At 45.3% G+C, this 13,397-nt stretch overlaps 1 protein-coding gene across 1 annotated transcript; it reads left to right on the forward strand.

Annotated features, from left to right (window-relative positions):
• Positions 1-70: 70 nt before the first annotated feature.
• On the forward strand, positions 71-13,294 carry tgfb3 (transforming growth factor, beta 3). Its single transcript, XM_068722337.1, is given in 8 exon segments — positions 71-511; positions 514-834; positions 5,398-5,561; positions 6,849-6,978; positions 7,128-7,235; positions 11,268-11,424; positions 11,939-12,092; positions 12,198-13,294. Coding segments are annotated over 8 exon segments (1,203 nt in total). The 5' UTR covers positions 71-501; the 3' UTR covers positions 12,357-13,294.
• The last annotated feature ends 103 nt before the right edge of the window (positions 13,295-13,397 follow it).

Here is a 13,397-nt window from a genome sequence, read left to right on the forward strand (position 1 = left end):
ACAAAAAAAAACGTCACAGCTTGTGACTATAAAGTAGGAGTGAGAGTGGAGAGCGCCGGAGTGTGTTTGAGGCCGGACTGCAGCGAAGGAGCGAAGAGAGACTCGCTGACTCCGTGAAGCACAAGTGGATGGAAAGAGCCCAACGCATTGGAGAAACTGAGCTGCGGTGCAGAGATCGGCGCACCGTAAACTCACGAAGGCAATAAGCGGTGCTTGCATGAGATAAGGGGTAATGAAGAGTAGAATAACGAGTCTTATTGAAGATTTGAGAGTTTTTTTCCAAAATGGCACGGATTTGCTCCCATGCAAATGCTCATTTTGCAAAGATGACATAGCACTTGAGAAAATGGGATTCCTCCTGGAACAAGACTCACTAACGACCTGAATGAAAAGAGAAAGGGATTCTATTCAAATCGGAGCTTCTTCTTCTTCTTCTTCTTCTTCTTTTACTTGACAATCCTCGGTTGTGAGCGAACACATAGTGAAATATGAATCTGGGAAATGCACTTCTGTTTTTCCTCCTTTTAAATTGTGTGACAATGACTCTGTCGCTATCCACGTGCACCACTGTGGACATCGACCACATCAAGAAAAAGAGAGTAGAGGCGGTCCGGGGACAGATTCTCAGTAAACTCCGGCTGACCAGTCCGCCTCAAACAACAGGTCCAAGTCAAGTACCGTATCAGGTTCTGGCCCTTTATAACAGCACCAAGGAGCTCATCGAGGAGCTGGGAAGAGACCGGCATCAGAGTTGTGGACAGGATAACACGGAGACCGAGTACTATGCCAAAGAGATTTACAAGTTCAACATGATCAATGGTCCGCCAGAAAACAGTAAGTTTGATTATTCAGGTGTTTTTTTTTGCGACTCCTCATACTCATCCAAAAACTACAAACATGTTGTGTTGACGTGTGAGTGATTAATACACATAGGGTGGAGTTATTATTTGTGAGTGGCACGATGCTTTGTTTTGCCATTGCGCCATGCAGCCAACATCAGATGCCCAAACGTAATCCAAATGCCTTTGTAAACTCAAACGTGAAAATCTACGTGCATTCACAAGACTACACACTTCTATCTGGCCTCAATAAAAAAAATATATATTATATGCGAGGTAACAATATCAGCTGGCGTTAAGTCCACTCGTGTCTGTGCAGCCTTTACGCACAAACGCGCCTGTGAGCAGCGGAGCGGCGCGCAACGGAGAGGGCAAAGTAAACAGTCTAATTGGAATGAGCACCATTCCTCATACATACCTCACACCAAAGCCATGGGAACTCCAGCCTAAGTCTGACACATTCCTAAGCAGGGAAAATTCTCAGGCAGTTAGGTCTAGTATTTATTGCCAACTCCAATACCTCATTTCCATTTTCTGGCCATGAGTTTCCCAATATTTTTCATCCAGTATGTGTGTGTGTGTGTGTGTGTGTGTGTGTGTGTGTGTGCACTCTCTCACTTCTATTTCCCCACTATTTCTCTCCAGTAGCAAGGAGCCGAGTAGCTCTCTGTGATGATCTAATTCCCTTGTTCATCCATATTGGTATTTCCTGTATAAGCTACGGTCCATTGATTGTTCCAAAAAACAGTAACAGAAGCTGGCTGAGCAGCAGATCCTCCGGAGCAAGTCCGTTTTATAAAGGAAGAGTTAGATGTGCGCCTTTTCACGGTTCAGAGGCCAGTTAGTGCATGGTGTGTGTGTGTGTGTGTGTGTGTGTGACCATTTTGAAATCAACAGGTGTTTATGCTGTGCTGTGACACTAAGCAGAGCCTCTGCCGGTTCCAGCATAAGTCCTGAATCAAATCCATTTCACAGGTCCCACAAAGTGCTTCTGACACTCAAAATACACAGCTCGGGGGTTTATCCTCTGGTCAGAGGTAGCCAGAGCTCCCAAAACAAACAGAGGTCTAAGGAGTGGGATCAGCGATGGCCAGGTGCCCGGGACACGTCACACCGGTCTCACACTGTAGGCCTATAGTGTAGCTGATAATACAAGACGTGCACTTTACTCACTACCGGCAACACTTTCTGCACTAAACAGCGTATCCAAGAAGTATATTAGGAAATGAACCGGAGGTGCCAACATACATTAATTAGCTCTCTCCCCTTTCCATTCTGTAATTCTAAAGAGAGCGGGGCATGTTTCCGTACATAGGAACATAATGTCTGTCACCTTGATAATTTTTGCAGTGTAGTTCATTTTCATTCTGAATATAATGAGTTTTACAGTCACCGTTTTTTTGGAAAGGTGGGAGTGTTTGGGAACGTAGTCAAGTTTTGCTCTTTTTTTTTTTAAAAGCCTTGTTAAAAAGTTAAACAGAAACTTTTTTTTCTGTCATACTTTAAATGAGCCACTACTACCAATGTAAATCATTTATGGCTGGATGAAGCATAGCTGAGACTGGGCAGCAGTAAGGTCTTCCTTTTCTGGTGCATCAGAAAGCTAATGTGGCACATTATATATATCTTCATTAACCAAAATACTGTTGAAGAAATGAGATAAAAAAAACGAACAGAATGATGACCTTTGGCACGATAACATTCTTTGAATCCACTGCCTCTTAAATTAGAAAGCCTTGCACACTGAGTGGAGCGAGCAGCCAATCGTTGACTCAGTGTTGGGTCAGTAAAAAAAATGAGGATTAACGCTGAGGACAGCAGGGTATCTGATATATGGGATAGTAGAAGGATGATGTCATCTGAGCAAACAGAGACAGAGGTCTTTGGCCTGTTCCCAAATACCCCCCCCCCACCCCCACCACCACCACCCCCCATCCACCCCACACACACACACACACACACACACACACACACACACACACACACAACTCCCACGCCTTAAACTTTTTTTTTTTTGCTTCCTCATCCTTAATCAAGTGGGAACAAAAAGTTGTTTTTCAACTTCAGAACAGAGCTGCGTCACATTATCTCATCTGCTGTAGTGGCCTGCCAGAGTACTGAAGCATGCGAGAGTCTCCTCTGATACAAAAGCAGCATTTTTTTAAAATCTGTATTATTAAAACTAAATATCAATTGTGTAAATCTCCATGTGAAAATCAAACCGCAGAGCAAACCAATTGTTATTTCAGATGCTGATTGTAACCAATAGGGCACTCAAATTACTACAGTTCCAAAGACGTTTCCATTGTCCTCTGTGAGACCTAGTAGACACCTCAGCAGCTGGCCAGCACCTGCTGCCTTATGCTTTCTATTTCCTTTGTTTACCTCCACAAAGCTGTGGAGAGACTGACATCACGGACAATCCTGCGGGCAAAAGGGCAAAGAGAGGTGATTCCTGAGTTTTTATTTCATCTTTGTCACGAGAGGAGAGGATCCCAGACACTGCAGGGGGAAGCATGTGTCGGGGTGAGAGGTGTGGTCGATGGCGTCTGGGCGGGGCCCTCCATGGGAAGCTTTACAACAGAGCTGTTCGAACGTCTGTCCACCAGGACTTCCAGGACGTATTATTAAGAGCCCATCTAAGCTACATTTTTTAAAATTAATAACACAAAAATGAGATCAACTGGGCATCTTGTTGTTTATATGTGACCATAAAGCAGACGTGTTAAGGAGAATGGCTTGCAGAAAATCCAAATTCTCTAATTGGAATCTGATCTAAGAACAGTGTGTGATTTAAATCAGAACTATTACAATATATCTACTTTGTTTACTTCCATTTTTAGAATAGTATATTAATTAACACCAAAATCTAAAAGTCATTCATCTCTGAGTTGGAGTCACAGCTAACAAGACCCCCAATGAAGCTTATTGACATAAATCTGTGCTGGTAAAAATTGTTTGCAGGTTAACCTTATGTCAGCATCCTGGCACTCTGAAGAGCTATCATCTGAAAATGGTGGGGGGTCAGAAAATTGCTGAATGTATTTCAGTTAATTATGCAAGCAACCCCCCCCTCCACTTACCAACATGGAACAAATTACCTTTCAGACCCTTGGCAAAAATAAGCCATAATGTGAAATCCACCTAAAACCATTGCAATAGGAAAAATGAGGTCATCCAAAAGGAAACCAAAGACTTGATTAGAATTTCAAATCTCTCCTCAAAGTGGGGCTTTCCACCTTCTGTTGGGGGGGGGGGTCAGAGGGGTGGGGGACGGGGGACGGAACAATGAGTGAGGGGAGGAAAAGGCTACTGAGGTTTCCTCCTTATAGATTGTGTGGAAACACTGGACAGATATCTGGCTGGGGATGAATGCTGAAAAGGTCACCTATAAATAGGGAAAGTTGAAAAAAAAACAACTTTGTGGAAATATCAGATAATGACTGGGAGGACACTGAAATAGGATTATGGGTCAAATGAAGTACAGATACTTGGAGATGTGCAAGTTCCTTTTGCATGACACAGAAACAACTGAACTTCTGAGTTTCCATTTGTCCCCCCCCCCAAAAAAAAAAAAGCTTGAGGTGCAAATCAGCTGAAGGTTGCAATGCCCCCTTTCAGCCACCAGCAAAATCTGAGGCTCGGTAATAAAGTTTAAGCTTGTGGTAATAAATTAGCAATGGCTTGGCTGTAAATGACTGTTTCCATTTAGCCCATAAAAAGTTTGCTTTGTGCTTGTTTTGCTCAAAACTGCATGTGCTTGGCCTGTTAAAATAATAAACTGTTCAATGGTATTAGGATGTAAAAAGGGGAACGTTTTCAATGCAACAGGAAGTTTTTACGTAGAATCACAATGAGGCCATTTGTTTAGCTGATTCTGCTAAAGGCCACATGCCCATAACATGTATACACCAAGTTATTGCTTGTCAAGCATGCAGTTAGTGGCGTTACTATCACGATGGAGTCGCCCTCCTAGACGGTTTCTCAGGTATTGTTCTGCTCCAGCATGCGAGTCCACATGTTCCCATAGCTCCAGGGAACACTTGGCTTGTGGCCGAGCCCTCGGAGCACCTGTTGGGCTCAAGAGCCGGTGGGGGGAGGAGGAGGAGGAGGAGGAGGAGGAGCACGCTTGCCGTCCCGCTGCAGCCGGCTCCACCACCACCACATGGGACATTTGGTTTTCATTTCATGACTTCAACTTGTTGCTAACTCGGACCGCACAAAGTATAAGCAGATGGTTCGCGGTAATGGCCCACGTCTCTCTGAAATAGAGTAGAAATAGTTAAAAAGCGTCTTCTTTGCAAACTATATAAACTCGTAGAGGAGAATCCTCTGCAAAAAGTTCATCAATAATCAGAAGGTAAACATGTCAGTAAGGAAAATAGTGGAAAATGGTCTTTGATAACATGTCCACTCTGAGGTAACAGATGGAGAAGGGTTTAAACGGATTCTGAAAAAAGAAAACAATGAGAGTTCCAGTCTGATCTATTTTTAAAAGGAGGTATTTAAACGCGTGATTAAAGCCGCTGTTAAGTCATCATTTCCCCTTTACCTGCAGATGACCTCCCCTACTGCCCTAAGGGCATCACCTCCAAGGTATTCCGCTTCAACGTCTCCACCATGGAGAAGAACTCCTCCAACTTGTTCCGGGCCGAGTTTCGAGCCCTGCGGATCCCCAACGCCGGCGCCAAGAGAAACGAGCAGAGGATTGAGCTCTACCAGGTGTGTGAACCGACCGTTCATTTCCACTGTCAGCAGCGCGCGGGGTTTACGTGCTCTATTTCTCTCAGATGGACCCGCGTATAGGTCAGCGAGAAAGAGGAAAACATTTATATTAGGGTGTCCAACTGCCTCTCTCCTCTCTTTTTTTTTAATGTGATCATTATTCCATGTGCTTACAGTCAAATGGATTCTACGTTAGGACAAATTCAAGAGCTTTAAGAACCCCTCCATTCAGCAGTTTCTTCTTTCTTAGCTGTCAATCTCAGAGCCAGTTGTCCATCCTTGTTATAACAAGAAATGGGTTATGCTTTCAACAGGGTTCTTAGATCTACACCTGCATTTGTGTCTTTATGAGATTTCTTTTGTGTTAAAGCAAGCATCTGTTAGATGTCTGTGTGTGGGGGGTGGCAAGGATGGATTTTTTATTTTTTTTTTTTGTTCGGTTTCCTCATTAATCTCCCGTGAGACACTAGGAGTAATGATCAGGTTCCAACATTTCCTGCCAGGGAGACAAGCGTCTCCGGACTGCATACCGCCTCTGAGGCAAGGCTCTGGCCGGCGCTGAATACAGACTGTCAGGCCGTCGGATCGTTTCCAGGGGCCTAGGAGGAGATAGAGGCAGGGTCACCCACCGGGGGAGTAAACGGAGCTGCTCGCTCGCCCCCACACTTTTCAGGCCGGGGTTTGATTGGCAGAGGGGCTGACGCGGGCCCCTCGTTCCCACAGGAAGACAGATTAGATGCTGACAATGTTCAGGAACCTGGTTATCCAAAGCACTGCTGTGGGGCTCACCACCCAAACACACACATTTCTCACTGCAGATAAACACCTTTGTTCAGAGAAGTGCTGATGGAGATAGGAATGTCTGGACCACACTGTTGCATTTTCCTCCATCGTCAGGTTTGTACATTCGGGGCCTCGACACGATAACGCGAATTAGGACACGAATGCCCACCGGTATACCTGGCAACCCTGCTTTTTTTTTTTTTTCTGAACCGCTTGAAACTGCATAGGGAGCCCAGCTAAAGTGTAAGTTTGAACCGCTGATGTGAAGGACAGCCAGGTTCTCATTGGCAGGAGGGTAACACGCAGGCATTAACTTGCAAAATGGGGATATCAACACAGGGACTCACTTTTTCCATGAAGAGTAGACATTTGGCCCAAGGCATCCTGGAGAGTCTGGCTCAGACAGACAGCTCTGGTTCTGTGTGTGTGTGTGTGTGTGTGTGTGTGTGTGAAAGGAAGAGAGTTTATGCAGCTGGGTCACATTTTCATCTTTCCTCGCAGATCCTCCAGAAAGACGACCCCAAAGCCAAACAGCGCTACATCGGGGGCAAGAACGTCCTGACCAAGGGAACTCCTGAGTGGGTCTCCTTTGATGTCACAGAGACAGTGAGAGAGTGGCTGATGTACAGACGTGAGTGGGACACCCCCGATTTTTCCCTCGCATCGCACCTCAATGCATATCCTGCCAAAAAGCACGGGCTCATTCAAAATGAAGGATAACGGCCCGAGGGGGTAAAATGTCTGCTCCTCACATCCCTCCGCCTCTCGTTTCCTCCTCAGAGACCAACCTCGGCCTGGAGATCAGCGTACATTGTCCCTGCCACACGTTCAGGCCGAACGGCGACATTATCGAGAACGCCAACGAGGTGCTCGAGGTCAAGTTCAAAGGTGAGGCTGCATTTAATACGTCGACGGTGTGAAAGAAATTCAGATGGGTTTGGATTTGCATCAGCAGCCTTTGTTGTTCACATTTAAAACTAGGTATCAGGAAGGTGTTGAAAACAATACTGGCAATCACATACATATATTTAAACCTACGTGAGGAATATTATAATATGAATAAAAGGGGTACCACAAAAATCAACAATGGTAATGGTTACAGTTGAATAGATAGTGATAGCTGAGTCATGATTCTTAGCTTTTCCTTTTAATATCTCTCTCCGGGATTCGTTTCCATCACATTTAGTAAAATCAGGAATCAAAAACTCTTTGAGTATTGAACTCCGATTCGATTTTTTTCCCATTTTAAGAGCACAGCTCAGTCTCAATCTCGCCCGTTGAGAAGGTCTCAAGCATTTCAGAGAGTCCTATGTGAGCAGGCTGTGGTCGTTAAGTTGGTATCTGGACTGGATTCCTCTCTGCTTTTCATCTCTCACGGTGAAACAAATGTTCTGCCAGTTTATATTATTGGTCAAGAGGTAGATAACATTTAACGTCCGTTTGATTTATTTGACTTGTCTAATGTTCCAGAGAGGCATCGCATGTTAGATGATGTTAGCATAGCGCTGTTGAGGCAGTGCTGCTTTTAGAATGATTTGCATAAATGGATCTCAGGACCGGTTTATTCAAGAAGTTTGTCAGATGTTTTATAAAATGTCAAACTTACATCTAAATATGAGGTATTATTTATCATATTAAAAGTGGCAAATGGCATGCATTGGTTGTTAAAGGACCTACAGAACTCTCTATATAGGTCCGATATAAGACGCTGTCTGGTGTGGGCAGAGATTAACTCTAAACTTTACTTTACAGAGGATTTGATAAAAGTATAAATATTTTAGATTAAGCTCTAATTTGTCTGTTTTCAGAGTATTTTTTCTTAATTAGGCCTTTTGTTTCATTGCATTTATTGCCAAATAAAAGCTATCTGAGGCGTTTATATCATCTCTTATTGTGCAGGGGTATGTTCTAGTCTAGTGCAGCGGTATGTTCTAGACTAATGCAGGGTATGTTTTAGTCTAGTGCAGGGTATGTTCTAGTCTAGTGCAGGGTATGTTCTAGTCTAGTGCAGGGTATGTTCTAGTCTAGTGCAGGGTGTGTTCTAGTCTAGTGCAGGGTGTGTTCTAGTCTAGTGCAGGGTATGTTCTAGTCTAGTGCAGCGGTATGTTCTAGTCTAGTGCAGGGTGTGTTCTAGTCTAGTGCAGGGTGTGTTCTAGTCTAGTGCAGCGGTATGTTCTAGTCTAGTGCAGGGTATGTTCTAGTCTAGTGCAGGGTATGTTCTAGTCTAGTGCAGCGGTATGTTCTAGTCTAGTGCAGGGTGTGTTCTAGTCTAGTGCAGGGTATGTTCTAGTCTAGTGCAGGGTATGTTCTAGTCTAGTGCAGCGGTATGTTCTAGTCTAGTGCAGGGTGTGTTCTAGTCTAGTGCAGGGTGTGTTCTAGTCTAGTGCAGCGGTATGTTCTAGTCTAGTGCAGGGTATGTTCTAGTCTAGTGCAGGGTATGTTCTAGTCTAGTGCAGGGTATGTTCTAGTCTAGTGCAGCGGTGTGTTCTAGTCTAGTGCAGGGTATGTTCTAGTCTAGTGCAGGTATGTTCTAGTCTAGTGCAGGGTATGTGTTCTAGCCTAGTGCAGCGGTATGTTCTAGTCTAGTGCAGGGTATGTTCTAGTCTAGTGCAGCGGTATGTTCTAGTCTAGTGCAGCGGTATGTTCTAGTCTAGTGCAGGGTATGTTCTAGTCTAGTGCAGCGGTATGTTCTAGACTAATGCAGGGTATGTTTTAGTCTAGTGCAGGGTATGTTCTAGTCTAGTGCAGGGTATGTTCTAGTCTAGTGCAGGGTATGTTTTAGTCTAGTGCAGCGGTATGTTCTAGTCTAGTGCAGGGTATGTTCTAGTCTAGTGCAGGGTATGTTCTAGTCTAGTGCAGGGTATGTTCTAGTCTAGTGCAGCGGTGTGTTCTAGTCTAGTGCAGGGTATGTTCTAGTCTAGTGCAGGTATGTTCTAGTCTAGTGCAGGGTATGTGTTCTAGCCTAGTGCAGCGGTATGTTCTAGTCTAGTGCAGCGGTATGTTCTAGTCTAGTGCAGGGTATGTTCTAGTCTAGTGCAGCGGTATGTTCTAGACTAATGCAGGGTATGTTTTAGTCTAGTGCAGGGTATGTTCTAGTCTAGTGCAGGGTGTGTTCTAGTCTAGTGCAGGGTGTGTTCTAGTCTAGTGCAGCGGTATGTTCTAGTCTAGTGCAGGGTATGTTCTAGTCTAGTGCAGGGTATGTTCTAGTCTAGTGCAGGGTATGTTCTAGTCTAGTGCAGCGGTGTGTTCTAGTCTAGTGCAGGGTATGTTCTAGTCTAGTGCAGGTATGTTCTAGTCTAGTGCAGGGTATGTGTTCTAGCCTAGTGCAGCGGTATGTTCTAGTCTAGTGCAGGGTATGTTCTAGTCTAGTGCAGCGGTATGTTCTAGTCTAGTGCAGCGGTATGTTCTAGTCTAGTGCAGCGGTATGTTCTAGTCTAGTGCAGGGTATGTTCTAGTCTAGTGCAGCGGTATGTTCTAGTCTAGTGCAGCGGTATGTTCTAGTCTAGTGCAGGGGTATGTTCTAGTCTAGTGCAGGGTATGTTCTAGTCTAGTGCAGGGTATGTTCTAGTCTAGTGCAGGGTATGTTCTAGACTAATGCAGGGTATGTTCTAGTCTAGTGCAGGGTATGTTCTAGTCTGGTGCAGCGGTATGTTCTAGTCTAGTGCAGCGGTATGTTCTAGACTAATGCAGGGTATGTTCTAGTCTGGTGCAGCGGTTTGTTCTAGTCTAGTGCAGGGTATGTTCTAGTCTAGTGCAGCGGTGTGTTCTAGTCTAGTGCAGCGGTATGTTCTAGTCTAGTGCAGGTATGTTCTAATCTAGTGCAGCGGTGTGTTCTAGTCTAGTGCAGGGGTATGTTCTAGTCTAGTGCAGGGTATGTTCTAGTCTAGTGCAGCGGTGTGTTCTAGTCTAGTGCAGGGTATGTTCTAGTCTAGTGCAGGTATGTTCTAGTCTAGTGCATGGTATGTGTTCTAGCCTAGTGCAGCGGTATGTTCTAGTCTAGTGCAGGGGTATGTTCTAGTCTAGTGCAGCGGTATGTTCTAGTCTAGTGCAGCGGTATGTTCTAGTCTAGTGCAGCGGTGTGTTCTAGTCTAGTGCAGCGGTATGTTCTAGTCTAGTGCAGGTATGTTCTAGTCTAGTGCAGCGGTGTGTTCTAGTCTAGTGCAGGGTATGTTCTAGTCTAGTGCAGCGGTGTGTTCTAGTCTAGTGCAGGGTATGTTCTAGTCTAGTGCAGCGGTTCCTACGATGAATGACATTCTGGTTAGTGGTTATAACACAATAACATCCACAACACGGTCCTTATCATGAGGTCTAAAAAAAAAGTTCCTTTCCATCAACATGTTCCTCCAGCAGCATTACCTATTGAGGTCTTGTTGGTAAGATAATGGGTTTCCTTTCTAGGATGTGGAGAGAGAGAGAGAGAGAGAGAGAGAGACACAGAGCATGGGAATACAATCGATCTGGTATCTCACTTAGCACCGGGGCCCCCGGGCCCTCGGCCCTGGGAACACTCCCGACTGGCTCGGCCGCAAGGAATGTGCTGCCACGGCGCTCAGACGCTTGGCCCCGAATTAAAGAGGGGCGTACTAATCCAGCAGCAGTATCTCTCCCGAGATATCCACTGCTTTAGCTATCAGGGGCAGATTGGATGAGCAGACGCAGGCCCAGGGGGGAGAACGGAGGAAAGGAGGAAGCTAGAGACCGGTTGTTGAATAAGGAGAAGGGAGAAAAAAGCGAGCCAAAAATGAGTGAAGCCCTTCCTGGATATTACAGTATCCTCCTGTAAAAGTTACAGCTGACTACACTGATTAGAGTGAAGATGTGCTTCCGCTGAAGTCAGCTCTTGAAGACATCTTTACAATTGACAATAAATCTGCAGTTTCTCCTTGGTACCCTGCAGACTTAAGTGAGTGTCTCCTGCAGGTATGGAAGCGGACTATGACGATCTGAGCCGTGCGAAAAAACAGAAGGAGCAGCTCTACCCCCATCTCATCCTCATGATGCTGCCCCCCCACCGGCTGGATGCCCAGTCCTCCTCCCGCAGGCGTAAGCGGGCACTTGACACCAATTACTGCTTCAAGTAAGGCACATTTGTACTGCGCGGCTTTGGACTAAATGTCTCTGGCTGCACCTGCACTTCAGTTTTTGAGATTTGATATGAAAGGGTGGGGGTTGGGGGGGGGGATATCAGCTTTCACATCTCAAAAAGATGGCAGTGAAGAAGAGTACACGGGGCACTGAATACACAGAATAAGCTTGTTAATCACCTAGACGAGCATGACAGAGGTATTATCCAAATACAAGTCTGAATCCGTCCCGGTACCAGCAAACGCCACCTCCTCTTACACGCTGTCTCCTCAGCTCTGGATTTCCTCTGTCAGGCTGACAAGCAACACCAAAGACACCTGGGCTGACTCCAAGAGGGGAAAATAAGGGCACACCTAAGAGTGGAATTCCTGAACTTCACTCTCATCTCTGGCTGCGGGGCCCATAGGGAGAACAAAAAAAGAAATGTATACAACTGTTAAAATTGCTTATTGTCTGTGAAATGAAGCGGGTGTAATAATCCTCTCCGTCCTCTCTTCTTTTTGCAGCAATTATGAGGAGAACTGCTGTGTACGACCACTATATATTAACTTCCGGCAGGATCTGGGCTGGAGGTGGATCCATCAGCCTGAAGGGTACTACGCCAACTTCTGCTCCGGCCCCTGTCCTTATCTACGCAGCGCAGACACCACCCACAGCTCGGTGAGACTAAGGGCCCACGACACATTAACGTTGTGGATCCATTATGGGGTCGGGGGGGGGGGAGAAACATGATCGCTGATCTCCTTCTGCTCTTTCTTGCCGTAGCTGCTGAGCCTGTACAACACCTTGAACCCCGAAGCGTCCGCCTCGCCCTGCTGCGTTCCTCAGGACCTGGAGCCGCTCACCATCCTCTACTACGTGGGTCGCTCCCCTAAAGTCGAGCAGCTCTCCAACATGGTGGTTAAGTCCTGCAAGTGCAGCTAAACTCCAGGGGCTTTAGGGATGCGAGACGCGACGGCTCCCAGCACTACTCAGGAGCGGGGATGAGGGGTCGAGTCGAGGGGGGGGCGCGGTACACTTTGCCCCCACAAAAGCACCTCCAACCCCCCCTGCTTCAGCCTATCCTGATCTCTCTCTCTCTCTCTCACGAAAAAAAAACAAAAGATGCAGTCCACCACTCTGCTCACAATCATTGGCAGCATTCACCAAGAAGACTTTGTCAAACACCACTCCACTAACCCCTCAGACCTCTTCCCTTATCAATCGCCTTTTTGACATCAGTGTTTCTCTTCTTCTTTTTGCTTATTTCATATTCCAGCATTGTTTTTTGAACAGCCTGTACCTCAGCGTTACATCCCAGGAAGAACAGGACAATAATTGCCTTTCAACGACCGCTGCATTCGTAAAAGGACGTCAAATAAATCGCAGAATGCAGACTGAACTTCAGCATAATAGGAATACGTCGAAGAGGGTGAAACCGAAGCGATTGTTCGTTGAGAGCAAACGAATCCTTTTCGGGCTCTTGACGCTCAGGACACCTCCGAAAAAACGTCCGAGCTGGAAACTGAGGCCGTGACTCCACGGCTCCCTACACTGTTTGTTTAGGGTTAAAATGCTGTTGAATTCAAATTACCGTAGAGAAAAAAATAAAAAATAAATGCTGGAAACCAAACCTTTAATTCAAAGTCATATTTCCATGGTTTGATGTTTACCTCTGTACTACAACAGGATGGTGATTCCAGGGATGGTTTCTTGTTTTTTAAGTGGAGCCTTTCTGTTGTATGAGACGACGTATGTCACTAAGTGAACACTTAACTAGATCACAGACTGTACATGTTGTTCCTATTACTCTTGGAAACACCTTTTTTTTTTTTTTTTTTTAATTAAACATGGACAGTTGGAATAGAATTGTTCTAATTTCATTATTGTTGGAGTTTTACTGTTTTTTTTTTCCGTTTAGTATTTTAGAGCACTTTATTTTGATAGGGTACATTTTGATGACAAAAAAAAAAAAAAATGAAAGAA

The sequence above is a fragment of the Cebidichthys violaceus genome, unplaced genomic scaffold (genome assembly GCF_023349555.1).
Source record: "Cebidichthys violaceus isolate CVI_PGR_0920_01 unplaced genomic scaffold, fCebVio1.0.p SCAF_296, whole genome shotgun sequence".
NCBI classification, from domain to species: Eukaryota; Metazoa; Chordata; class Actinopteri; order Perciformes; family Stichaeidae; genus Cebidichthys; species Cebidichthys violaceus.